Source organism: Coloeus monedula (genome assembly GCF_965178545.1).
Source record: "Coloeus monedula genome assembly, chromosome: 16".
NCBI classification, from domain to species: domain Eukaryota; kingdom Metazoa; phylum Chordata; class Aves; order Passeriformes; family Corvidae; genus Coloeus; species Coloeus monedula.
The window spans coordinates 4,411,759-4,438,525 of record NC_138796.1 but is presented as its reverse complement, the minus strand read 5'-3'; the positions used below and the strand labels follow the sequence as shown (position 1 = coordinate 4,438,525).

The window sequence follows — 26,767 nt, the reverse complement described above, 5'->3', positions numbered from 1 at the left end:
GACGGGCGAGCGGAGGAGGGGATGCGTGTGGGGATGCGCTGCTACTAGAGAGGCGCGGTAGGAGCCGGCCGGGCGGCTCGTCGGGTGTTTACGGCGGAGCTGCAGCGCCGGGAGCGCTGCCCGCCCGCTGCCGCTGCCCGCCCGCTGCCGCTGCCCGCCCGCTGCCCGCCCGCTGCCCGCCCGCTGCCCGCAGCCACAATGTCAAGAGGAGACACGTGTATGTAAGCGCCGGCACGGCCGGAGCGGGGCCCGCAGGCGGGCAGGGGCTGCCGGGGCGCGCCACTCCCCGTGCCCGCCCGGGTTCGGCCCGGCTGTGTGTCCCCCCCCCGCCCCGGCCGGCCCCGAGCCCCCCGTGCGTGTGCCGGTGGCGCGCCCCGGTCCCCGGGGTTCGCGGGGACACGGCGGGTGGGCGCTGCCTCCCCGGAGCCGCCCCGGCGTGGGGAAGCGGCGGGCGGGTTGCATAAGGCGGAGGCGCTGCCGCTCGGGGAGGTTCGCGGCCAGGCCCCGGCGGGTTGAGCCGTCGTGGTGGCCGAGCTGGGGGAGCGCTGCTGGGGGATAAACCTGTTTGTGGGGGATTAGAGCCGTTTTCTGAGTCTTTGCAGGGAGCAGGGTGAGGGGAGCAGGGTCTGAGTGAGAGTGAGGAGACGGAGAGAAGAAAGTTGTGTCGCTTTTTTAAGGTGCTGAGATTGCTCCCTGCAAACTCATCAGGAAGATGAGGGTCCTCCTTTGCTTAGAGTCGAGGAGGTGTTTGCTTGAGAGGTTATTAGAATCAGCTTTTATCAGTGGAAAGCAAGGACTAATGGCATATTCCCAGCCATCCCCGGGTCTAAAACCTCTGAGTCAGGGCTTTGAATGATGATGACAGAGGATGCTCGAAGAGGACGCTCGGAGCAGAAGATGCTCATAGCAGAGACCGCTCCACACCTTGGAGCCACAGCTCTCAGCACCCCAGCTCTGTTCCTGCAGGCAGAGCAAGCTCGGTTTTGGTTGCACCTTCCCCAGAAACACTGCAGCCCATGGATTCAGACCTGAGAAAAACTCCTTGAGAGGCCACTCTGCCACCTCCCAAAAGCAGATCGTGCTTTGTTCCCTGGGTTCGGTGGACAGTCGGGTGTCAGCATCTCCCCACACTTAGCAGGGTCAGGACCACCTGACCTTGGCAAAGCCCTCCTTTGCTGAGTTTGCCGGGCGCATCTTGGCCAAAGATGCAGATGTGATGCTGCAGGGTGCTGAGGCAGGCAGGCTCTGCCCGAGCCACAGGCATCAGGAGAGGGGGAAGCTGTCCTTGAGACGTGGGCAAGCTCTCCCCCTCTGTCTCCTTCACACCTGCCACCATCTCCCCTTCCATCCAGCCCCAGGACAATGAAGTCATACCAGAAGCTGACAACAACACAGCCAGCAGCATGCCGGGTAGAAGAGGAAGGGGCTGCCCCGCTGCCCACCGGCCGAGGGAAGCTGGCCCGGTGGTGGGTGGGCAGCGGGCTGCTGGTGGTCGCTGTGCTGCTGAGCACCATCACTGTCTGGGTGCTGCGCCAAGTATCGGGGAGCTGGCTCGGACCCACGCCACCCCCGAAATGTCTCCTGGTTCCTGAGAGCCATCGCTTTGACTGCTACCCCGAGCGGCAGGTGGTGGTGACCCAGGAGCTCTGTGAAAACCGAGGGTGCTGCTTCATCCAGACTCCCCCACCAGCAGAGGGCAAGCGGGGGGTGCCCTGGTGCTTCTATCCCCCTGACTTCCCCAGCTACACCCTGGAGAGCCTCAACCAGACAGCGCTGGGCATGGCGGGGTTGCTGGTGCGAAGGGAGAAGGCCTATTACCCCCGGGACATCGAGAGGCTGAGGCTGGATGTGGAGTTTGAGACAGACACGCGGCTGCACATCAAGGTGAGTTTCCTGCTGGCTGCTCTCAAGAGCCTGTGACTGTGCTCCTGACCCCTGCACCTGTCATCCCATAGGTGACCATCCCTTGCTTGGACCAAGCCTGGAATCCGTTGTGCTTCAGGCATGGCTGTGTGGGGCGAAATGAGCATCTCCAGCCCTTTGCCCTCTTGCTTTGCTGGTCTTTAAAGCACTTTTTCTCCCTTTTGCAGATAACAGATGCAGCCAACCCACGCTATGAGGTTCCCCTCGATGTTCCCCGGGTGATGAAGAGAGCGGAAAACCCCATCTACAGTCTGAACTTCTCCTGGGACCCCTTTGGGGTGCTGCTGCAGCGCAAGGCGACAGGGACAGTGCTGTAAGAACACACCTCCTGCTCACGCTGTGGCAGGTGGGGAGAAGCTTATCCCACCCTAGGCAGGCTCCAGCATGCTTCCCAAAGGTTTTTCATTAGGAAAACCCATGCTGTGAGATCTCCAGCCAATTATTACTCTTTGTCTTGCATCTTTTGAGCGGTGCTCACATGGGGATGTTGCAGCTATGGCCATGGCAGAGCTGTGTGGGATCAGCACCTCTCCAAAAACTTCCCAGTACCCTGATTCCTCCCCAGGTCCTACAGAAGCCAAACATTGTGTCGGTCCCGGCACATCACTGATAAATGACCTGGTGGCTCAGGAAAATAGCCAGAGAACAGTTGTGGCTTTCTCCTCTCCCTGCTTTTGGGTTTCCTCAGCTGTCCAAGTTATAGGGACACCCACAGCTCCAGGCTTTATGTGGAAAAGGACTGTGGGTGTCTTTGCTGTGCAGCTTCTGTCACCTCCACAGCTTTGCCCACACTAAGTTGGTGGTGAGCACCAACAGCTGGGCAATGTCTGGCCAGGGTGTTTTGGGATCCCATCCTTTCCTCCTCCTTCCCATTTGCTGGTGGCTGTGGTCCATCCTGTACTTGGGAGCTGCTTACCAGTGACAGCAGGCTGAGAAACCCCATGGCCATATCACCTTGGTGGTTGGTAATAACGTGGGTGGAAACTTCTGTGTTGAAGGGAAGGCTGTGCTGTGCTGGGACAGGCTGAGTTGGGCTAAAGCTATGCCTTGTGTCCAGCCAGACCCGACTTTGCTCCTGGACCAAGGTGTTGGGGCTGGATGCAGGGTGGGATGTGCTGCTAGACTGCCCCTTGAGATGCTTTGAGGGCCAAGAGATCAATTATTGATGGGTAAATGGATCCTAATGAGTCCCAGAATCCTCTCTTGACTCTCTCTTCCTTGGTGTCACCCTGGCAGGCTCAACACCACCGTGGCCCCCTTGATCTTTGCTGACCAGTTTCTCCAGATATCCACATCACTCCCATCCAAGTTCCTCTATGGGCTGGGGGAGCACCGTGGCAGCTTCCTGCACAGCCTGGACTGGAACACCCTCACGCTGTGGGCCCGCGATGTCTCTCCCACGGTACATCTGCCCTCTCCCCGTGGGGGTGCAGGGGATGAGGACAGGGGTGTCACTCTCCTGTGCTTTGGACAAACCCTGGGAAAACATGTCAGGGGAGGGCAGTAGCACTGGGAGAGGCTGGGGATGGTCGAGGCTGAGGGGCAGGTATGTGCCAGGGAGGATTTCAAAGCAATTGCAAAATGCTCTTGGCACTCCAAGGGCACTGGGTGTTTCCGCTCCACCCTGCTCCTCGTGCAATGTGTTGTGGTGAGGCAGGAGGTTTCCCCCTCAGCCAGCCCAGCTCAGTAGCAACCCCTGAGCTGAAGGAAGAAGCAGCCTCCCATAGCCTTAAGCAGCAGCCCCAAACTTATCCTCATTCCCTGCCTTATGCTCTGGAGGAGTGACAGACGCCTGGTTAGGTGGTGACAGCATATGCAGCTCAGGGTTGTTTATTCACCTTCAGTGGCATGGGGCTCTCCTGCTTTGCCCTCTCTGCTGTCTTACCTGGCACCTTCTCCTTGCAGGAATCGTTCAACCTGTACGGCGCTCACCCCTTCTACCTGCTGATGGAGGAGGGTGGAGATGCTCATGGAGTTTTCCTCCTCAACAGCAACGCCATGGGTAGGTGTCCAGGGGACCCCTGGGCCAGCTTGTCTCTGGTGAAGGACCTGGCAGACTGGGACAGATGGGAGCTGCTCGAGTGGCCAGTTTGGGAACTTGGGGTGAGAGGAAGCCATAAAAGGGAAAGATGTGGTTTGATGGCTCCGTTATTGAGCGCAGCCATCTGTTTCCTGGCTACGGCGAGGCTCTTTAGCAACTGCCGAGCAGTTTAACCACACGCCCAGCTGCCGAGTTGCCGTCAGGAAAGCAAGTCCCTTGCATGCAGGTCCATGCCCATTCCCCCTCCACCGAGATGTCCTCGCCCCCAGGCCTGGTGGTGGGGCACGGCTCGGGTGCAGCTGGGGAATGCCGTCTGTCGCCCGCGCTCTTCCCAGCTGTGCTGCGCCAGCTGCGGCCATGGGATCTGCCCGTGTGTGCCAGCTGATAACACAGCAGCTCCTGCAGGCTCCTGCCGTGTTGGGGGCGGCACCAGGACCACCCGTCCCTCCCAGCAGCTGCTGCTTGCAGCCAGCTGGGACGATGCTGCTCACACCGGGGCTCCGGCAGCCCCAGCTGTGCTCAGCTCTGTTGCAGTGATGCTGCCAAGGAGGAGCTCCTGTGAGATGCAGCCACCTGAGCTGAGGTGCAAAGGCTCCTCCATGTGAAAAGCCCTTCCTAGGAAAGGCCTTGCTCCCACATGCTTGCTTGTATGAGTAGCTTTAGATTCACTTAGGAGGGGATTTTGGAGGAGGACATGAAGGAAAGCACTGCACTTAAGTGCTTAGTCTTCGTCCAGCAGTGGAAGCTGGCACAGATTTGAGCTTAAAGAGCAGATTTTCAAGATAGCATAAATGAATGATCTCTCTGGGCTGTGATGGTTTAAGCTTCCAGACACCCATTTAGCATCTGCTGAGTGCAAGGCAGGGATTTCTCTATTCCCCTGAGCTTTGCCTGTGGTGCTGCCTGGGCCCCATCGTGGGGGCTGAGGTCTGGGGGTTGCTCCCCAGTTGTCACTAGCTTTTTCTCTTCTCCTTCCCACTCAAAGAGGTGGCCCTGCAGCCTGCTCCAGGCCTGACCTGGAGGACCATCGGAGGGGTGCTGGATTTTTACATCTTTCTGGGGCCCGATCCCAACATGGTCATCCAGCAGTACCAGCAGGTGATAGGTGAGTGCCCACACCCCAACACAGCTATCTGTAGGCACCTTCCCCATGCCCACACCCTGTCTCATCCCAGCTTCACCACCATCCCCAACCCTCCCAGCTGGGGAGGGATCAGCAGCCCCCAGCCATCCCATCCCCAGCCCTTCCAGCACACTGTGGTCAGTGATTACCTTTTGTCCTCCCTCTCCCCTTACCTTCTAATGCTTTTGAGATGCTGCTGTCATCTTGGGAAACCCCATCCATGTTCCCACTGTCCCCCTGCAGGTTTCCCAGCCATGCCGCCCCTCTGGGCCCTCGGCTTCCACCTCTGCCGCTGGGGCTACGGATCCAGCAATGAGACCTGGCAGACCGTGAGAGCCATGAGGAACTACCAGATCCCCCAGGTAACCCCTCGGGCCTGTGGGGCAGGGGATCCAGTCTCCATCACCCATTCCTGAGCCTCCTTCCTGCAGGATGCGCAGTGGAATGACATCGATTACATGGACGGGTACCGGGACTTCACCTTGGATTCCCAGAAGTTTGCCTCCCTCCCCTCGCTGGTGCAAGACCTCCACAAACATGGGCAGCACTACGTTATGATCTTGGTATTCCCCCTCCTCTCCCACTGTGCTGTCTTTGCTGCAGAGCTGGAATGTGAGACAGGGATGTAAGGGATGCTCATGGTCTCAGCTGGTCATCCCCAGCCCTGGGGATTTTTGCAGAAGGCCAGTTCCCAGTGCTGGTCAGGCAGCTGGAGACTGCCACTGGAAATGCCCCTAGTGCAGGGACCGTGGAAACATGGGCCAGGTTCTTGTGCTGTGCTCCTGCCTTTCTGTGGGTGCAAGGATGACCCTGACCCCTGTGAGAGAAGGAATGGAGGAACTGTGGGTCAGGTAGTTTAACTTGTGGGTGCTCAGCTCAGGTGCCCTCACTTCCCCAGAAGTGCTGGGATCTTGTGACCTGGCTGTGATGCTCCTTCTTCCATCTGCAAGAAGTGAGGGCACGGGTTCTGCTTGCTGGGGGCAGTGGGGACCAGCAGGTCCTTGCAGGGGAAAGTTGGATTTCCTCCTCATTGAACTCTCTGTGGCAGCCCAAGCCTGTCCATGACCTGACATTTCTTGCATGAGCACAAGATTTCTTGTATTTGTTCCCCCCTCCCCAAAATGCTGTAACAGGTCCTGGGGACTTGCAGAAGTGGCATTTCAGAAAACATGCCTGGAAGTGTTGAAGCAAGTTTCTCTTCCCCTTGGGGGGAAACAGCCGCTGTGTGTGGGCTCTGGCTGACCCTGTCTGGGTTCTCTGTGAATCACACCGATCTGGCCAGGGTAAGGAGCCACAGCCTGCCTGGGGTGGCACTAACCCTCTGCTCTGTCCCCAGGATCCTGGCATCAGCAGCACCAGCCCTCACGGCTCCTATTGGCCTTTTGATGAAGGCTTGAGACGGGGCTTGTTCCTCAACACCACCCAAGGGCAGCCGCTCATCGGGCAGGTGAGGAGCTCCAGGGGGAAATCCCAGCCCCGTGGGTTGTGCAATACCAGGGTTGGGATTTCATCACAATGGAGGGAAAGTCGAGTGGCCAAGGGACTTCTCTGGGATAATTGCCAGAGCCTGGCTCAGCCCTTATCCTCATGTGTCACCTGCTGGTGTCTTCACCAGCCCTGGGAGCCAGCCCCCTGCTCAGCAGATGAGCCTGTGGAAGTCATATGAGCTTAACAGAGTCAGCAGTGCTGCCTAAGGCTGGTCATCTGATTTCTCTCCCTTCCTGTTTCTGGGGTGAGGGGAGGTTGTCTGTCATGGACAACATGCCTCCAGATCTGCTCTGCAGCTCTTCCCTCCCACTTTGACCCCCCTGGCTGTTTCCTCCCACTTGCTGTCCCTCGCCATCTCCAAGGAGGGGTATTTTGATATAGCCTAAAAACATGGGGGAAAATGAATCAGCTAAAATTCCTGGAATGAGGCAAAGCACAGAGAAATCCTTACTTTTCCCTGACGTGTTCTTGGTGAGGTGATATCAGGCCTTGTGCAAGTGGGGGCAGAGCAGCTGCTCCATCAGCTGCCACTGCCCATGGACTGTGGGGGCTCCTCAGCACCTGGTCCTCTTGGTACCATGGAGGTAGGAGGGATGCTCTGTGTGTGTAGCATCCAGGACTAGAAGCATTGGCTGGGTTTCTGTCTCATTGCCTGTTTCACCCCCAGATGAAATCCCTGGCATGCTGTGGTACCCTGTTCCCCATGGCGGCTCCCCACAAATCCCCTGCTTGCTGAACCCGTGCATTTGTGCTGTCCCCACAGGTCTGGCCTGGTTTCACTGCCTTCGCAGACTTTTCCAACCCAGACACACACCAGTGGTGGCTGGAGAACCTGCAGCACTTCTATGCCCACGTGCCCTTTGACGGCCTCTGGATCGTAAGTCCCTCCTTGCCCTTGGGTTGCTCCCTGCCAGCAGCTCAGCTCATGCCCAGTGTGTGTCCTGGCAAAACTGTCCCTCAAATACAGCTTTTCCAGGTCTATCCACTAATCCCCAAAACCACACCCTTGAAATTGCTCCACAATTTTCTTTGCTTAGGACATGAATGAGCCATCCAACTTCATGGATGGGTCTGAGGATGGCTGCCCCCCGGGAGACTTCGACAGCCCACCCTACACTCCGGGTAAGGAGGCTGTGCTGGTAGGTACTGTGTGCTTTGAGAGCGCTGCCAACCGAGTGTGGTGGGGAAAACAATTTCTAAGAGACATTGTGTCTCTTTTACACCCTGAATGTCTCCATCCCTACTTGCATGTGCCAGTATCCGTGCCTAAGCCATGCATACTTGTTAGCGCCATGCCAGGGTGCAGGATGGGGCCATCTGCATGAGCTTTCAGCACTGGGTTGGCACTGACAGCTGGTTCCTGTGGGAGGGTTGACCCAGAGCCAGCAAGTGTGGGGAGTCCACGTCCCCTGCATCCCACCACCACTGGGTCCAACTGAGCTCTCCCTCCTGGCAGCCGTGCTGGGCGATTCCCTCTCTGCAAAGACAGTGTGTGCCTCAGCAAAGCAGAAAGCCTCGGTGCACTACAACCTCCACAACCTCTACGGGCTGATGGAAGCCAAAGCCACAGCAAGGTACCTGAGCATCCTGCTTCCTGGCAGGCTGGGGATGGGTTGGGACAAAATCCTTCTCAGAGCTGAGTAGGAAAAAGATGCGGATTTGAGTGCCTGATCTGAAGGGGAGGAGCTCTGGCTGCTCACAGCCTCCAGGATGGGAATAACCCAGGAGAAGAGGGGAGATGACACTGCCCTGGGAGGGATGGGTGGATGCGGCTGGTCCTGGAGCCATGCCTTTCCCATACTGCTCGAGCTGACCCTCCGCCCCTCTGCCAGGGGGGAATTCTCCCTTGACTGCTGTGGGATAAAGCAAACACCTGGCTGGCTGCTCTTACCTTCTGCCCCCAACTCTCCCTGTTGTTTTCCAGCGCTTTAGTCCAGATCCGGGCAAAGCGCCCCTTCGTCATCTCCCGCTCCACCTTCCCCAGCCAGGGCCGGTACTCAGGGCACTGGCTGGGTGACAACCGGAGCCAGTGGAAGGACATGTATTACTCCATTCCAGGTGGGTGGCACAGACCCCCTATCAGCACGCAGAGAGCTTTCTGCTTGTTTGGAGATGTCTCTAAAACTGTGCCCTGCTGACTGTCCCTGCCCTCAGGGCTGCTGAGCTTCAGCCTCTTTGGCATCCCGCTGGTTGGGGCGGACATCTGCGGCTTCTCCGGCAGCACCTCGGAGGAGCTGTGCACCCGCTGGATGCAGCTCGGTGCCTTCTACCCCTTTGCTCGCAACCACAACACCCAGAACGAGAAGGTCCAGGACAGTGTGGCTGGTGGGAGGTGTCCTGGGGTGGGATGCAGGATATGGGATGTGGAATGGGGGATGCAGGAGGTGGGGTTGGGGGTGGAACAGCTGCTGACTCCCTGCATCTCCCCCAGGCCCAGGACCCAACGGCGTTCAGCCCCGCAGCCAGGACGGCCATGAAGGACGTGCTGCTGACACGCTACGCCCTCCTGCCCTTCCTCTACACCCTTTTCCACCATGCCCACCTGCAAGGGGACACTGTTGCCCGGCCCTTGTTCTTTGAGTAAGACCATCCCCACCGGGAGCTGGGGAGACGCGTGGGCTGAATCACGGAGAAGCGGCCGATCGAGCGGCATCTCCGTCCTGCCACAGGTTCCCTTGGGATGTGGCCACATGGGAGCTGGACAGGCAGTTCCTGTGGGGCCGGAGCCTGCTGGTAACACCGGTGCTGGAGCCTGGGGTGGACTCAGTCACAGGTTATGTCCCCCAAGGCACGTGGTATGACTTCTACACGGTGAGGAGCATCACAGCATTTGGCTGGGGGCCGGGTGATCCCTGCTTGACCCTCTTGGGGCTGTGGGTGGGAGGCCCTGGCTGAGCCCAGCAAGCCCTGATGGAGGAAGGGGCGGGAATGGCTGCTCCGCAGATCCGTGTCTGAGCCCTGGTCCCTCACACCCACGTCTCTCGCCGCCTGCCCAGGGCTCCTCAGTGAACAGCAGTGGGGAGATGTTGAAGATGTCAGCCCCTCTGGAGCACCTCAACCTGCACATCCGGGAAGGTTCCGTCCTGCCCACCCAGGTGAGTGTCACCTCCCCGGGCGCTGTGCACAGCGCATATGTGTCCCCCAGCACCTCAACTCCTGGACCCCCATGCAAATGGCCCTACAGAATCCATGTCTTTGAACCCCAGAAACCAGGAACCACCACGGAGGTGACCCGAGGGAACCCCCTGCGTCTCATCGTGGCCTTGTCCTCACATGCCACTGCATGGGGGGACCTTTTCTGGGATGATGGCGAGAGCTTGGACACCTTCGAGCAAGGCAACTACTCCTACGTGGTGTTCAATGTCACGCAGGTGGGATTTGGTAGGGAGGGCAGGAGTGGGGGGTCCCGTGGCACCTGATCACCTTGAGCTCATGCTGTCCTTTCCTACAGAATATCTTCACCTCCACCGTCCTCCATGCCAGCACTGAGGCCACCAAGGTCACCATTGGCACACTGAGCATCTTTGGGGTGCAGAAGCCACCCAGCAAGGTCCTCCTGAACGGCCAGGAGAAACCCTTTTCCTACCTGGACAACCAGGTATGGCCCCATTTCAGGGTGCCCTTTCCTGGGTGGGGGTTCCCATCCTGAGGGTCTCCACCCCTCCTCCTCCAGGGTCACAGTGTGGCCAAAGAGGGGGGTGACGACTCTGTGTGGCTCTCCTGCCATAACAGGGTTTAGGGGAAAGCGTTCTCCAGTTCCCTCCTGCCAAGGCTGTACCCCAGAATGTCTCCTCTCCCCCCACAGGTTCTCACCGTGAGTGACCTTGGCATCAGCCTCAGCCAGGGCTTCTCCCTGCAGTGGCTGTGAGCAGGGGGCCGTGGGGTGACCTCCACCTCACCAGGACCACCCACCCGGGAGATGCTGGGTGCTCCAGCCCCTGAAGCCAGGATGCTGCCATGGAGGGGGCATTGGGGACTGTCACCTGCTGCTGCGTGTCCTCTTCCAGCACAGCTGGGGACAGGGGGTGTGGGATGGGGGCTTGGCTGACGGGTGCCCCGTGCACGGTCCTGGGTGGGTGGTGTGGGTGGAGGTGGGGGTACCTGCGGTCCCTGCTGCAATAAAGGCATGTGGAGAGCTTGTCCTGGGAGCACGATATGGGGACAGAAGGGGTGGCATGGGGGAGAGGGGTGGGCAGCCAGTTGCTGTGGGGCCCCCAGTTTTAGTCCCTGACCTCGGTTCTCCTCTGACTCCCTCCCCCTGATTTCAGCTGCTCAATTTCAGCCCCAATCCAACCCCCCCAATTCCAGCCCCACATCCCAGACCCCCAGTTTCAGACACTACTTTCAGCTCCCCTGTTTCAGCCCCTGACTCCAGTTCCCAATCCCACCTCCTTGATTCCCCTCTTTGATTCCAGATCCCCCAATAACAGAATTGTTTATGTTGGGAAAGACCTCTAAGATCAAATCCAGCCTTGGACCAATCACTTTTTCAACTAGACCATGGCACTGAGTGCCACGTCCAGTCATTTCTTGAACACCTCCAGGGACGGTGACTCCATCACCCCCCTGGGCAGCCCATTCCAATATCTAATCACCCTTTCTGTGAGGAAATTCCTCCTGATGTCTGACATAACATCCCCTGGTGCTGCTTGACCCTATGTCCCCTTGTCCTGTTGCTAGTTGCCTGGGAGAAGAGGCGGATCAAACATCAAAGAACATCCTTTCTTAAGAAAAATTTCACATATTCCGCATCTTGCAGCAGTCCCAGCCCCTCTCTGACCTCGGGCTCGCCAGAGCCCCCCGAGACCCCCGGGGGTGAAGTTCTCCCTCCCGCCCGCCAGACGGCGCTGCCCGGCGGGGCGGAGCGGGCGGTGCTGCCGTGGCCGCGGTTCCGGTTCCGCGTGGCCGCGGTTGTCGCACGGTCCCGGCTGTCGGTCCCGCCTGTCTGTCTGTCTGTCTGTCTGTGTGTCCCGGGTGTCGCTCGGTCCGTCCCGGGGCCGGTGCTCGGCGGCGCCATGAACCGGCCGAAGGCGGCGGCCGTGCGGCGGCCCAGCGCCGTGCCCAAGCCCTCCGGTGAGTCCCGCGGGGCCGGCCGGGCGGGCTGCGGGCGCTGTCGCTCACTATCGCTCACTATCGCTCACTATCGCTCACTATCGCTCACTGTCACTCGCTGTCGCTCACTATCGCTGTGTCTCCCCTCGCAGCGCACCCGCCGCCCGGAGACTTCATCGCGCTGGGCTCCAAGGGGCAGAGCGGCGAGGGCAAGGCCGCCGTCACGCTGCTGAAGCCGGCGCCGCCCGGGCTGCCCTCGGAGCGCAAACGGGACGCGGCCGCCGCCTTGGCCGGCCCGGCGGGGCTGCCCGGGCTGACCAAGCGCCCCAAGCTCTCCTCCACGCCGCCCCTCAGCGCCCTGGGACGCCTGGCAGAGGCGGCCGTGGCGGAGAAAAGAGCCATCTCGCCCTCCATCAAGGAGCCGTCTGTCATCCCCATCGAAGGTGAGGCCTTCGCTCCTGCCGTCACATGGAAGCCAGGGGGAAACTCGTTTCGCTGGAGTCTCATCCCAGGAGGCTTTCTTGAAGCCCACACAGTAATTACGTGCTGTCCTTGAGGGTTTCCTTCCCTGGATATAGGGCTGAAGTCACGGTTTTCTCTTCTGTTGGCATTGGGTTGTGTTTGATGTGTCTGAGAGCTGTTTAGTAGCCGTATGTGAAATACTCCCTTGGGGAAATCTAAAAGTCTGGATTGTATGTGAAAAGATTCCCGTACTTTTTTTGCAAACTTTGGGTGTGGATGTGGCCTTTTGAATTGTCATTCCGTTTCTGATGTTGGGTGCATCTGCAGAGGAGTGTGCTAGCATGGCAAAACAATTAAGGGGCATTGTCAGTTGTGAAACAGAACTTTTAATGGCAATTGAGTAGGGAGATTGCAGGCGCTAAAAGTGAGCTGGTCCATGCTTTGCTGTCCCTTGGTCCTGCAGCACCTCAGGGTAGTTATTTGGCACGAGGGTCAATGCTGATGCCTGTGTGTTGCTGGTTGCAGTCGTCCCCACAGTGCTGCTGGATGAGATTGAGGCAGCAGAGGCAGAAGGAAACGATGACCGTATTGAGGGGGTGCTGTGTGGAGCTGTGAAGCAGCTGAAGATGAACAGAGCCAAACCTGACACCACGCTCTACCTCAGCCTTATGTACCTGGCAAAAATCAAACCCAACATATTTGCCACCGAAGGGGTTATCGAGGTGAGGACTCAGGGGCTTGCTGATGTATCATTGTTGCCAAACTGTGAGCAGAGTTGCAGTTTGTCTCAGGCCAGAGCATGATCTGCATGGCTTTGGAAATGCCAGAGCCCTGTGGCAAGCTGCTGCCATTTGTATTTCTCTCTCTGCAGCTTCTTTGCATGCTTTCTCAATAGGTATCTTGTTTATTATTTAACTTTTTGTGGCTGTTATTCCAGGCGCTGTGCAGCCTACTCCGAAGAGATGCCTCCATCAATTTCAAAGCCAAAGGGAACAGCCTTGTGTCTGTCCTGGCATGCAACCTTCTCATGGCAGCTTACGAAGAGGATGAGAACTGGCCAGAGATCTTTGTCAAGGTTGGTGAACTGAGGGGGCTTCTGCTGGACTGAGGCAGTGGTGGACAGATTGGGTTGGGAAGTGTGGATGTGTTGGAGTAGGAGAGCAGCAGAGGATAAGGGAGTGGCCAGTGTCCTCTTGTCCACTGGGGAATGCAGCTGGAGGAGACAGAAATTGGAGTCTGGGCCCATCCTTTTAAAGAAAAATCTCCATGGGTTTCTGGAATGCTGTGGCCTCCTTTGTTGTTTGTTGCCTTATCTCTGCTGTTTTCTGAGATGTCTTTGAGAGTCTGTATTGATGTAAGTGTTGCAGAGACTCCTTGCTTTCTATTCTATATGGGATTAAAACAGCCCATTAATTTAAAAAGGCTGAGCTGACCAGCTTCTATATTTTGGTGCTAGAAATTGTTGTAAAGTCTTTGCTAAAGCTAGTCAGCTTTCTTGCTTGGGAAGGGTTATGCTCACTAGAGCTTGGGATGTAATGGTTTGTGGTTTTGCTCTTGTATGAGTTGCTTGGTCTGGTTTTCATCCATGCAATGGTTATGCTAGTTTCCTACTTTGTATATTGGAAATCCATAAAAACTCACAAATGCTCCTTTAATTAACCCCATGAATATGGCCTGTGCCACCTTCTGCAGGTGTACATTGAGGACTCCCTTGGGGAGCGCATCTGGGTGGACAGCCCTCACTGCAAGACGTTTGTGGATAACATCCAGACAGCTTTTAACACAAAGATGCCTCCTAAGACCATGCTCTTGCATGGAGAAGTTGGACGTAGCGGAGGGGACCTTAGTGCTGGTAAGAAGATCTTTGGGAACCAGGAACAAAGGTTTAGGGAGAGGATGGAGCCTGCAGTGCTTATTGACTTGTGAGAATAGTTTGTTCCTAGATGGAGTCACATAGACCAGGCTTTGAGTTCCAGGCATTGCTTTTCTTCTTTTTGGGGCTCTTTCATGTCCAGGGGATGTTTGAGGGTCATGCAAAATGGGCCTGTGTGGGATGCAGTGTGAGAGGCTGTGGTCTTGCTGAAAGGGATCCTTGAAAGAAGCTGAACAAACCAGAGCACACGTGATTGGTCTCTAGGGAGAGGAGTTGCCTCATGGAGTGTGCTGTGCTGTGTCCTGGTCTCTCGTAGGGAGTAGCCCACACCCTTCCATGACAGAGGAGGAGGACAGCCAGAGTGAGCTGCTGATTGCAGAGGAAAAAATGAGCCCGGAGCAGGCGGGTCAGCTCATGCCCAGGTACAGTGCCTCTTCCTCTCCTAACACAGCTGTGTGGCAGATGTGTCTGTAGATGTGTCTGTGCTCACCCACCCTGCAGAGCTGTGGCAGAGAGCTCCTGTGGCACCTGCTGGGGGATGCTGAGCATCAGATAAAACTGGTTCCAGGAGAAAAGAGTGGATTTTGTTGGTTTGAAATGCAAACCGCAAACAGGAAAGAGTGTTGATCTCTGGACTGGCTTTTGTGGAAATGAGTCAAGTTCAATTTGTGTGGCCCAGGTATGAAGACCTTGCAGAGAGTGTGGAGGAATATGTCCTGGACATGCTTCGGGACCAGCTCAACAGGCGCCAGCCCATGGACAATGTCTCCCGGAACCTGCTCCGGCTGCTGACAGCAACCTGTGGCTACAAAGAGGTGCGTCAGATGGCTGTGCAGAGGCTGGAGATGTGGCTGCAGAATCCAAAGGTAAGGAGAGGAGCTGCTGAAGCACAACCCTGGTCTGGAATCCAGCCAGGAGGGCTGCATACTGCCAGTTACGTTTCTGGTCTGTAATATCAAGTGGCTGGAGTCTTTCTGCTCTCCCTCTGCAGTTGACCAAGCCAGCTCAGGACTTGCTGATGTCAGTCTGTATGAACTGTAACACCCACAGCTCAGAGGACATGGAAGTTATCTCTAACCTGATCAAAATTCGTCTCAAGCCAAAAGTCCTTCTCAACCACTACATGCTGTGTATCAGGTGAGTGACTGGGTCTGTGATGGGAAGAGAAAGCACTGTGGGAGATGTGCCCAGGTACTTGACAGTCTCATTGTCTCTGCACAGTGGTTTCAAGTACCATCTTGGAGCATGGAGTGTCTTGTGTTCATTTAAATGAATTTCTTTGTCCTGGAAGTCTTTCAGTAGTCCTTTGATGTTGTCCTTTGACTTGGGCTGTTCCATCCTTTTCACTTTTGTGTGCTAAGTACTTCAAGGAGAAATCAAAACAATGTGTCCAGCTGCACTGAAATGTCAGTTCAGGTATCTCTGGTCTTCCCTTGCAGAGAGCTGCTGAATGCACACAGGGATAACCTGGGCACCACCATTAAATTTGTGATTTTCAATGAACTATCAAATGCAAGAAACCCCAACAACATGCAGATCCTGTATACTGTGCTTCAGCACAGCTCAGAGCAAGCTCCAAAGGTAGGTGCAGTGTCTTGGATGACTGATGGTGATCCTGGAACCCCACCCAACAGATTTAGTTGTTTTGAGGCTCAGATGAATCTTTTCACAGGCAGAATCATACTATTTTGAAGTTATATTATTATTCTTGGTAGGAATAAACATAAATGGGCATTTTCTAACTCCCACAATCTGAATGATAATGCAGTTTCATGGGAGAAACGTTATTACAGCTCCCCAGGGGTCTGAAGGACAGGATACCAGCAGCATGGTTTCCTTGTGTCTCTTCATTCTGTGGATGCAGACCCATTACAGCACACTGAAAGTTTTCTCTCTGTGTGGCCCCAGTACCTGGCAATGGTGTTCCAGGACCTGTTGACCACCAAGGATGATTACCTGCGAGCTTCACGGGCTCTGCTGCGGGAGATCATCAAACAGACAAAACATGAGATCAACTTCCAGGCCTTCTGTCTGGGTCTTATGCAGGAACGGAAGGAGGCCCTGTATGCAGAGATGGAATTCAAGGTACCATTTTTGACCTTTGTGCTGCTGGATGTGCCAGTGATGCACTGAGCTCTTTGTCTGCTTTTCTGGCCCTTCTTTCTTTTGCTCTTTCGTGTCTGAGTGAGTCACTATTTGTGTGTCTCTTAGCAGCACTCCCATATCTCATTTCCAAACATCCATGTTCGTCATTTTTGATGACAAAACACTTCCAGAAGGCAGCTCTGGGTATTGCTGTTCAACTCACTTTTTTTTCTTCTCTATTTTAAGGAGCGGTTTGTCATCCACATAACCGACCTGCTAGCTGTCTCCATGATGCTTGGTATCACAGCCCAGGTGAAGGAGGCTGGAATTGCTTGGGACAAAGGAGAGAAAAAGAGTAAGCAGAAGAACCTGGGTTCTCCCTGAGGATGGGCATCTTGGTAGATATCTGTCCCTGATTTGGGGGAGTATTGCCCCTAGGGTTGGGAGCCTGCTGTCATCCTGGGACTGACAGAGATAGGAGGTGTGGCATTTGCATGGCTGGGTGCTTCTTTTCTCTATGGAAGCAGTGGCTGAGAGGCTGGGGAAAAGGAGCTGTGGATGGAGGGGCCTCAAGCCTGAAGGGGCAGCTGTAAGGATTATTAAGGGGCTGGGAAGACAGGCCTTTGGTGTGGCACTGACATGACTGCCCCCATGCCTCCTTCTCACAAAACTAATCCATGTGTGCTTCATGTTGAGGGTTTTGCTGCAGCATGTGTCAGAAAGCAAAGCACATGTGTTGTCAGAGCTGGGGGGCTCAAGGCTTTCTCATATACTCCTCTTCTCTGGTTCCCCTTCTCTAGTGGAAGGCGTCCCTGCCTGTGGTGCAGGAATTGGAACAAGGTGATCTTTAAGGTTCCTTCCAACCCAAACCATTCTGTGATTCGATGATTTACTGTTGATGCCTCAGAGTCCTGGTTACTGTCTTGAAACCACCACACTTCTGATGGGGCCCGTGTGTGTACTTTGTGACCTGACTGTTTTTCAGACCTGGAAGTGCTGCGCTCGTTCCAGAACCAAATTGCTGCTATCCAACGGGATGCTGTCTGGTGGCTGCACACAGTTGTTCCATCGATCAGCAAGCTGGCTCCAAAGGACTATGTGCACTGGTGAGAGTCAGCCTGGTCATCTCTGTGCATAACCAGTCCCTTCCCCAGCACTGGGATGTGTTATGAAAAAACAGGTGTACACCAGGGTTTGGTTAGATTTCTCTCCCATTTTTCAGACTGGGAGCAGAAGCAGTTTTAGCAGGCTTCAGGCTGGGGCTGTATCTCTCTCTGAAATTCATTCAGATGCCTCCTCTTACCGGAAACATATGATAATGGAAAATATTTCTCATTTATATTGTTTGGATCCACTCAGTAGGGGATTTCTAGTTACCTGACCAAACACAATCCCTGTGGACCCCTTGTTTTTCTGTCTGAAATAGTTTTTCAGTCTCTGTGGCTGAGGACTCCACAGATAATTCTGTCTTCTGGAGGTCAGGTGGTATCCTGGGGTCTTGGCACAAGGCATTACTGAGGCAGTTCAAGCCAGAATTAATAGTAAGCAAGATAAGTTACTGAAAGTCTAAAAGCCCAGAGCCCATATTGTACAGTCCTCCCTGTTCTGAATCATGTGGTTACTGTTGCTAGACTCACTTATCTGAGGAGGCTCCTTCATGTGTAGGATGGGAAGCTTTAGCAGGATTTTGGGGAGACTGGATTTAAGCCTCACAGATGATGTTTACTGTCCTCTTCATCTCTACAGCCTTCACAAGGTGCTCTTCACAGAACAGCCAGAAACCTACTACAAATGGGACAACTGGCCCCCTGAGAGTGACCGCAAGTGAGTGTGTGCCCCTCCCGTGGTGGGTGCAGGTGGGGAGCTGCTCTAGCTGAAGGCAGAGGAATGGGTGTTTTCTGGTGATCCTTTTATAGCTCAGTGTTGGAAAGGCTTGGAACTGTGCTCAGATTTTCTTCATCTGTTACACTGCCATAAAATTGAGGGGTGTTGTTCCACTCTCCATCTGTTCCTCTTCCTCCTTCATTCGAGTTCCCTGTGCCAAGCTGTTCTGTTATCTTGATGCTGTAGTTGTAAAGAGGGCAGCCCCGCAGTGTGTGGGTAACTGGGGTGTAACCTTGGGGAGCTCAGACTCAAGGAGGCTGAAGCATCGAGGTACAAGGCACTGAGAGTGATACTCCAATAATAATTTGTTTCATATTGTTGCATTTGGAGCTGGAGATCAGGGAAGGTGCTGTAAACTAAGCTGTGATGTATCTTCTGCTCAGATGAGTTGTAGGGTCTGTGGAGGGTTCTGGGAGGCCTCACGCTGCTGTCCAAAGAAGTGTGATTGATGTCTCGTGTCTCCTGCAGCTTCTTCCTTCGCCTGTGCTCCGAGGTGCCCATCCTGGAGGACACCCTGATGCGCATCCTTGTGATTGGTTTGTCGCGGGACCTGCCCCTGGGCCCCGCCGATGCCATGGAGCTCGCCGACCACTTGGTGAAGAGGGCTGCAGCTGTGCAAGCAGATGGTGAGGCTGCACAGAGCTCCCACCAGCAAGTGCTTGCTTCTGTCTCCACATCCTCCTATTGCCACCCAGCGCTGAGACAGCTCCTACCACCTACCACAGAGCCTTTGCATCACTTAAAGTATATTTTAGTCATGATGGCTAAGCATTTGGCTCAGGGCCAGACATGTACTGCTGTTGCTTTCTCACTAGAAAAGCTTCTTATTTTCTCTTACTGTTTCCCTCTGTTACTAATTTTGTATCATGGAGTGTTTGGGAAATTATTGGTTGTGTAGAGAATGAAGGGCTGTGAACCACTACCCGGAGTTTTGAGTCAGCGTTTTTAAATTCAATTTAGTCCTTTGTACATACTGTAAAATGAAATTTATAGGCTATGCAAAAATGAAAGGTTTGGAAGTTAAATTAATTAACCAATTGTGCACTCTTCCCAAGTCCATTATTGGGACACTTACAGAATAGCAGTTACAAAAGCAGTCTTTTCTTTTACTCCTTTTATGAATTCATTTAGCATTTGTCTAAATTCCCGCATTGCTGCGAAATATGTCTGTTCAGCTGAGCTGTATGTGTTTGTGGCAGAATTGAGGGTGTTGTCAGAGTTCAATTCTAAAGCATCTGACATGCTCTTAGTGCTGAGTGGCCAATGGCAAAGAGTAATCCTGAACTGCTCAGTGCTTGTGGAATGATCTTGCTGTTCAGTGTCCTCTCAAAATGTGTCCAGCCTCTCATATAGGATTTTAAATCCTGCACCATTTCATTTTCAGACTCAGAATTAGAGTGAGTCTGAAAACTTGCAACAAAGTTGAAATGCATTTTTAGTTCCTCTGAGCCCTGGAAGTTCTGAGCAGATTTGTTGCTTACCTGAAGGAGTGTATCCAAGTTCTGAAAAAGTTACAAGTATCATATTGCATGCATTGGGGGAAAAAAGTACCCTTAAGAATTTAAACCAGATAGCAGCTGAAAAGCTCCATATCCTTATAGATTGACTTATAGGATTTTTAAAGTGTTTTTCCTTTTTAAATGTTGTTTTTTTTGTTTCTGTAATACCATGACAGCAAGCCCACAATAACATAGTTGCTTGAAGTAAAATTTTTCTTACACTGTGATGCTTTTCTTGAAGGACTTCCAGGGAGGTAGACAGGTCAATAACTTGTTCAGTCTTTTCTTCTCCTCCAGATGTCGAGGTCCTGAGGGTAGAAAGAATCCAGCTGATCGATGCAGTCTTGAATCTGTGCACTTATCACCATCCAGAGAATATCCAGCTACCCCCAGGGTAAGACTTATCACAGAGATAATCTTGTTGTGATCCAGCTCACTTTCACCTTGTGACTAACATTCCCAGCTCACAGATTTTAACATGTTTTCTCTATTACACTTTGTAATCACAAAATGGTGAGGAAGCCTTTTCAGGGTCGTGTTCAGATGGGTGTTTCTCTAGAGCAATCAAGACCTGAGTCATGGAATGTACTTTGCTCTGCAAGCACTGACCTTTCTGCCCTAGAAATCCTCAGCTAAATCCTGCTGTCCCTCCTGAAAGGTTATTTGTGTGTGTGTGTGTTTGTTTGTTGAGAAAACCACTGAATGGCATGACTGAATTTAAACAGTGCTTGATTAAGGAGAAAAGCAGACTTGAGGTGGACTTACGGAACCCAACTTGACCACTTCTCTCTATTGATGGCTTTTGCAGGTACCAGCCTCCAAATCTAGCTATTTCTACTCTCTACTGGAAAGCTTGGCCTCTCCTGCTTGTAGTGGCAGCATTCAATCCTGAAAACATTGGTGAGTGGGGACATTTCCCAGGACACCAGTTCTGCTGCAAAAATTGGCCAAGGTGCTTTCTGCAGAAGTCTGCTTGCTTGTGTGTAAGGCCTATGCTGGGCTGGTGAGGTAACTGCAGTTAAATAACTGTGTGTCCCCTGTGGGTGAAAAATGTGTGGAAGTGGGATTTGGACCAGCATGTGGCTGGAATCACCTTGTTTGTGCTCTGAGTGTTATGAGCTGTTCTCAAGTGAGTTTGTGTCTCCCCACCTTGCAATGTGTTAGAGTATATATAAAGGCTCTATTTTTTTCCCCTGTATTCCTCATTGTCCTTCTCTTCTCTGTTGCAGGTCTGGCTGCATGGGAGGAGTACCCCTCTCTAAAGATGCTCATGGAAATGGTCATGACCAAGTTAGTATGGTTAAATCTGTACATAAATCAGATAGACCACTGAAAACACACATTTCTGAATTAAGTTTGTGCCATGCGACTCCTTCCTTTCCAGTGGGACTGGTGTAAAATAAACTGGCATCAACACTGCAGTTGGAGTGGGAAAAGTGCCTTCCCTTGACAAAAATATTATAAGCAAGGGAATAAAGCTGAGAAGAAGGGGGAGGGGGATGACTGCTGTGCCTTGCTGAGAAGGTCTCAGTCTCCTGGCTCCACTGAGAAACTACTTGTTTTTTTCTACATTGTCTATCAGAGCTGAGGTCTTGTGTTCTTCCTGACTGTGATTCATTAATTCTGAATAGAACAAGATAACCATTTCCTTTTTTTAAACTTATTTTCTCAGTAATTATTCCTATCCTCAATGTACCTTGACGGATGAGGAGACACGCACAGAGATGATTAATCGTGAACTTCAAATCTCCCAGAGAGAAAAACAAGAGATTCTTGCATTTGAGGGTCATCTGGCTGCTGCATCCACAAAACAAACAATTACAGAAAGCAGCAGCCTCTTGCTGTCCCAGCTGACAAGTCTGGACCCTCAGTAAGTAGCCTTCTGCATTTGGGTGCCATCATGAAATCCCAGTTAACACTAGTCAGGAAACCCTGCTCCTCCACAGGGTGGTTGATGTGAGGAAGAAGAACCCTGTGGTGTGGTAGCCCATGGGATCACAGAATCATAAAATGGTTTGGTTTGGAAGATCATCTGTTTCCAACCTGCCTGCCACCTTCCTATAGACCCCTCATGCGCTGCTGAACTGACTGATACTCATCACACCAAAGTCTGTCAGCCTGTGAATAACTTGTTGTTTCTGTGACAGGGGCCCCCCTCGCAGACCTCCACCACATGTCCTGGAGCAGGTGAAAAGCCTGAACCAGTCACTTCGCTTGGGCCACCTTCTGTGTCGCAGTCGCCATCCTGACTTTCTTCTCAACATCATTCAAAGACAGGTGGGCTGTGGTGGGACTGGATCCCTCGCCTCTGAAACTTGAGCAGAGTGAGGGGCAAAAGGAAGCTAAGTGAGATTCAGGGGAAGGTGGTTTGCTGCTCAGGAATTAAATGATCAGTGTGCTGCATCTGTGTTCTGCTGAACTTGTTACTCTCATCCTTCCCAGGCCTCATCACAGTCAATGCCATGGCTGGCAGATCTGGTTCAGTCCAGCGAGGGCTCCTTGGATGTCCTGCCCGTGCAGTGCCTTTGTGAGTTCCTGCTTCATGATGCTGCTGATGAATCGACCTCAGGTGAAGAAGAAGAGGAGGGTGAGAGTAAGGACCAGCGTGCCAAGAAACGCCAGGTGAGCAATCTCTTGAGGAACCCTTCTGTTACCTACTTCCTGTGCATCCCAGATTTGATTTCACTGGACAGGCCAACTTCTCACTCCACAGAGACAACAGAAACAAAGGCAGTTGCTTGGACGCTTGCAAGACTTGCTGTTGGGACCCAAAGCAGATGAACAGACAACCTGTGAGGTGCTGGACTATTTCCTGCGGCGCCTGAGTTCCTCCCAGGTGGCTTCCCGGGTCCTGGCCATGAAGGTGGGCAGAATGCAAATCATCTTGGCTAGGGTCTGTCTGAAGCCCAGGGCAGAGCCCTAGGTTATCTTGAGTCCAGAGCCAACACAGTGAAATTGTTTCATGTCATCCTCCTTCAGTGACTCGTCTCAATCTCCAACCCCATCAAATGCACTTCTGCTCCCTGCTGCTCAGAAGTTATTGTTCAACAGCCAAATTGTACTTTTTCTTAAGATAGAGCTGGGTTTTGCTTTGTTTCCTGTGAAGTTCAGGTGTAGACTCAGGAGACTGTGTGCTGTGTAGAGTAATTGGCAGAGGCTGTTTTCTGTGGAGAGGGGGAATGAGTGAGTGCCTGGTGCTCTGGAGCGTAGTCAAGGCAAAGACAATTGCAGGGAGCTCAGAAAGATCATGCTCAGACTGAAACTTCAAGCAGGGTATCTGTCAAGAAAACATATTAAATGAGATGAAACCTGTTGTACTGCATTTGGATCATTCTGTGGTGTTTGAAGCAGGTTTCTGTTAATATTCACTGGTTTGAAACTCACAGTCCAGCTGTGGCTGTGGCTTCAAATGCAGCAGCCATATCCGTGTGACTTGTGCAGGGCCTGTCCTTGGTGCTGTCGGAAGGAGGAATGCGTGATGGGGAGGAGAAGGATCACCCCATGGAAGAAGACTCGGGCGATTCTGAGCTGCTGCAGGGATATCAGTGGCTGCTGAGAGACCTCCCGAGGCTGCCGCTGTTTGACAGTGTGAGAGCCACGACAGCTCTGGCCTTGCAGCAGGTGGGTGTAAGCAGCTGAAGGAAGGAGTGTCCAGCTTGTTCTTTTTCTACTCCTGCTGAAACAGATGGAAACAAATTGGATCTGGCTGCGATATTGACATGTTTATATGCTTGCAGAAGAATTTCGCTTATGCTGGTGCTTGTTTTCACTAAGTCTTGATTTCTAATGAAAGGAATTCTCATTCTAGGCCATCCACATGGAGACAGATCCCCAGACCATCAGTGCTTACCTGGTGTACCTCTCCCAGCATGCCCCAGTGGAGGAGCAGGGACAGCACAACGACCTTGCTCTGGTGAGGGGAGGGATCACATGGGGGACACGTGGCATGTCCCAGGACAGTGGTAGGCAAGGGACTTGCTGTACCACCAGGATGAGTTTTGGGGAGCATGTTACTCTGATAACTGCATGTTTGTGTCTTTCTGTATGGGTTTAAAGGCAAGCTGTGTCTTTGGTTCATATAACGAAATGGTATCAGAGCAATAACTTCCAGTCCAACAGCCCATCAGCTGGAATGGGGAATGCAAGAGTGGATAGTGGTTTGATGGAAATCCCATCACCTGACAGTGTTTCATAAGTAAGCAGGTGCTAAACCTGCAGTCATATGTGCCTGGGGAGAGAATGGGAAATCAGGAACTTTAGTGGTAGATATGTACTCTCCTATAACCAAAACTAGATTTCTGGGTTTATTTGTTTATGGTTTTTTTTTTCTTTCTAGAAAAGCTTTTGGTGGATTTTTTTTAATAATGATTTTTTTTTTCATTTTTCTCCGTGGGTGCTTTTTTCATTGCTTTTAAGACTCATGTGCTGATAATGCCTCCATAGATCTGTTTAGATACGTGGAGGAGGTTAAATGGTAAGCGTCAGTGGATCTTTTTCTTCAGAGAAATGCTATGTAAATGCTTACTTTAATGGGCTGCATCAGAAGGCACCTGTGCTCCACTGGGGACACTGTAAGATGCATGCAAAGCACTGGCCTTGTCCCTCTTGTGTCGGTTCTACTCTTGACTCCACAAGCTGATCTCCAGAGTGGCGTTTACTGGGCTGATGATAGAACCTGGAGAACACTGCAGTGAAACCAGGACACCTGGCTGTGTTTTGCAGTAAAGACCTCCTGGATGTTTTTGCCTTGCAGGATGTTGCCCGACTGATCGTGGAGCGCTCCACCATCATGTCCCACCTGTTCTCCAAGCTCTCCTACAGTGCTGAGTCAGACGCGGTGCTCGTGGCTCTGCTCTCCATCTTCTCCCGCTACATCAAGCGCATGCGGCAGAGCAAGGAGGGTGAGGAGGTGTACAGCTGGGTGAGTGCCTCCTGCCTTGCCTCAGCAGCTCACAGAGACTGGACAGGTTAACAAAACAGAAGCCCTTTATGTGTTACTCAATTTGAATAAACCAAGTCCAGCTCAAGAATTCCTTGATCTGAAAATAATTGGATCGTGGCACAGTATCAGAGCCAAGCCTATGTGTTTGTAAAAAGCCTTTTTAACTTTTCCCCAAGTATCTTTTGTGGCCACTGCTGGTGATATTGGGAACTATGGTCTGGCTAAAGTTGTCCGTTCTCATGTTCTCCTTTCTCTCCCCACCTTTGCTCATCCTGTCTTTTCCTGGCTTTTTCCAGTCAGAGTCCCAGGATCAGGTGTTCCTTCGTTGGACTAGTGGGGAAACGGCCACCATGCACATCCTTGTGGTCCATGCCATGGTTATTCTCCTGACACTGGGGCCACCTCAAGGTTAGTGAAATATGCTCAGATTTTTTCAGGGGGTAATGGAGAATACAGGGAGGCTTTTCTCTATCTGCTATCTCCTAACAGGTCAGGCTGGTGTTAATCCTTCTACTCGCAGGCTCAGCCCTTGCAGTACTTGTTTGTAGCTGTAAGATTTATCAGAATATTGCTGCAGAGAGTGAAGGATTTGCAGGCTGATTTCTTTTTTTTTTGCTTTCTGCAGACAGCAGGAAATACTAAAACAATGGTGTGTTCTGGTGTACTGATAGAGAAGGGCAGGGTGTTCTAGGTGCTTGTGAACATGGGAAATAATTTTGTATCCACTCTTAAGCAGGAGATGGTGATTTTTACACCTTACTGGATATATGGTTCCCGGAGAAAAAGCCCCTTCCTACTGCTTTTCTGGTTGACACCTCTGAGGAGGCTCTGCTGCTCCCTGACTGGCTGAAGCTGCGGATGATCCGCTCTGAGGTCCCGCGTCTCGTGGATGCAGGTGAGCCTGTGGCACATTCATTGGTGTTTCAGACCCTGCTGAAAGGAAGGGGAGAGGTTTCCCTGCTCAAGTGTGCCCAGCCATCCTACTGGGATGCCTTTGGATGGAGCCATCTGTCACTATTACTTTTAAAGTAGGGGAGTGAGTCTGAATGGATATTGTGCTTTCTGTGTATTTTAAAGGAATGGGGGGGCTCTGAATTGAGGTCCCATCTCTTGTACAACTGTGCAGTCACCAGACAACAGGCACAGCACTGTGGGAAGCTGTGCCTGAAGGATATAAGCTAAACCTCTGGTTACTCTGGTCCTCATACCACTTGTCAGTGCTCTCTTTCTTCTTGGTATTCAGTGCTTTCATCCCATTTTACTAATTAAATGACAGCTGTCTATAGCCAGTGATTGAATTATTCAATAATTCCTGCCTGCAGCCATCAAGAGATAGAGTGGAAGTTATTTTTTAATACAAATGATTGCGTTACTGAGGTTCTAATAAAATTAAACAGAAGATCAAATTAGCCAGTGAGTGAATTAACTGGAAGATGCAATAAGGCGGCAATGATTTGCAGAGGAAAGAAAATATAGTAGGCAGCTGTCAGACTTCTGGCTTTAGGCTCTCTGCAGCCCTGTCATTAATGTGTCACTGTTGGTCCAGACAAAAGCATAAAGATCAGGTAATAAAGGTGACACTCCATGGGCAGTTCAGAGGTCTGAGGACTCAGTGTTTGTTTATTTCAGCCCTGCAGGACCTGGAACCACAGCAGCTGCTTCTCTTTGTCCAGTCCTTTGGAATCCCAGTTTCCAGCATGAGCAAACTTCTGCAGTACCTGGATCAGGCAGTATCTCATGACCCACAGACGCTGGAGCAGAACATCATGGACAAGAGTAAGGCTACAGATGAGGCTGACTAGGCATTTAACTTTTTCTTGAACAGTTTCCGTGAGTATCTCCTGTGACTTCCTTGGAAAAATCCAAGCTACCTCAGCAAACTTTGTGCACAGGCTGCTTTGGCAGCTTGTTGTCACTGTAGACACCTGGGTGGCCCTTGGTTGTATTTCTCAAAATAGAGAGGGATTTTTTGGATTGGAGCACACAGAGTCAAAAAGTAGTTTGGGAGGTACTTTGTAAAAGAAACAAAGTTTTCAAGGCATCATGTTATGAAGTTTATGGGAACAGCAGATTCTCTTGTCTGTGGGAGCTGTACAAACACCCAGTTCTGTCCTGCTTTACTGAAGAGGGCAAGATGATGATGTGCTGTTATTTCCTCCTTTTTTCAGACTACATGGCTCATCTTGTGGAGGTTCAACATGAGAGAGGAGCAACAGGAGGCCAGACTTTCCATTCCTTGCTTACTGCCTCCTTACCAGCCCGCCGAGGTACTGCCTGGGATAGCCTAAATGTCAAAGTCATCTTCCAAACTTCCCTCCTTTGTTGCTGTTCAGAAGAACAAGCAGTGCTGTCTTCAAAAGCAGTCATGTTGCAATATACCAGCAAGTTAGACACT

The 26,767-nt window shown here is 52.5% G+C and overlaps 2 protein-coding genes across 3 annotated transcripts in view; both read left to right on the top strand.

The window, feature by feature from the left end:
- The first annotated feature begins 87 nt into the window (after positions 1-87).
- Positions 88-10,616, top strand: LOC309579021 (lysosomal alpha-glucosidase-like). The gene is made up of 20 exons (XM_082292030.1): positions 88-217; positions 1,353-1,884; positions 2,091-2,236; positions 3,160-3,325; positions 3,829-3,925; positions 4,950-5,069; positions 5,331-5,449; positions 5,519-5,650; positions 6,424-6,534; positions 7,339-7,452; positions 7,613-7,697; positions 8,032-8,149; positions 8,500-8,633; positions 8,730-8,881; positions 9,007-9,155; positions 9,245-9,386; positions 9,572-9,670; positions 9,782-9,946; positions 10,027-10,173; positions 10,381-10,616. The coding sequence occupies exons 2-20, from the start codon at positions 1,363-1,365 to the stop codon at positions 10,441-10,443; spliced, it is 2,781 nt and encodes a 926-aa protein (XP_082148156.1). The 5' UTR covers positions 88-217; positions 1,353-1,362; the 3' UTR covers positions 10,444-10,616.
- Positions 10,617-11,491: 875 nt separating this feature from the next.
- The window catches only part of INTS1 (integrator complex subunit 1), a 28,265-nt gene continuing 12,989 nt past the window's right edge, over positions 11,492-26,767 (top strand). The window contains exons 1-28 of one of the 2 annotated variants that reach the window (XM_082292493.1): positions 11,492-11,648; positions 11,780-12,070; positions 12,615-12,811; positions 13,027-13,164; positions 13,782-13,941; positions 14,279-14,384; positions 14,642-14,828; positions 14,954-15,099; positions 15,402-15,543; positions 15,871-16,047; positions 16,294-16,402; positions 17,033-17,153; positions 17,794-17,871; positions 18,400-18,557; positions 19,728-19,824; positions 20,239-20,330; positions 20,660-20,720; positions 21,103-21,300; positions 21,578-21,707; positions 21,873-22,052; positions 22,144-22,293; positions 22,872-23,051; positions 23,239-23,343; positions 24,184-24,351; positions 24,669-24,780; positions 25,109-25,267; positions 26,002-26,148; positions 26,541-26,639. In XM_082292493.1, coding sequence (XP_082148619.1) covers positions 11,591-11,648; positions 11,780-12,070; positions 12,615-12,811; positions 13,027-13,164; positions 13,782-13,941; positions 14,279-14,384; positions 14,642-14,828; positions 14,954-15,099; positions 15,402-15,543; positions 15,871-16,047; positions 16,294-16,402; positions 17,033-17,153; positions 17,794-17,871; positions 18,400-18,557; positions 19,728-19,824; positions 20,239-20,330; positions 20,660-20,720; positions 21,103-21,300; positions 21,578-21,707; positions 21,873-22,052; positions 22,144-22,293; positions 22,872-23,051; positions 23,239-23,343; positions 24,184-24,351; positions 24,669-24,780; positions 25,109-25,267; positions 26,002-26,148; positions 26,541-26,639 — 3,946 coding nt within the window. In that variant the 5' untranslated portion in view covers positions 11,492-11,590. Of the gene's footprint in view, positions 11,649-11,779; positions 12,071-12,614; positions 12,812-13,026; positions 13,165-13,781; positions 13,942-14,278; positions 14,385-14,641; positions 14,829-14,953; positions 15,100-15,401; positions 15,544-15,870; positions 16,048-16,293; positions 16,403-17,032; positions 17,154-17,793; positions 17,872-18,399; positions 18,558-19,727; positions 19,825-20,238; positions 20,331-20,659; positions 20,721-21,102; positions 21,301-21,577; positions 21,708-21,872; positions 22,053-22,143; positions 22,294-22,871; positions 23,052-23,238; positions 23,344-24,183; positions 24,352-24,668; positions 24,781-25,105; positions 25,268-26,001; positions 26,149-26,540; positions 26,640-26,767 lie in introns of both variants that reach the window. The other variant, XM_082292492.1, reaches the window with a different exon arrangement.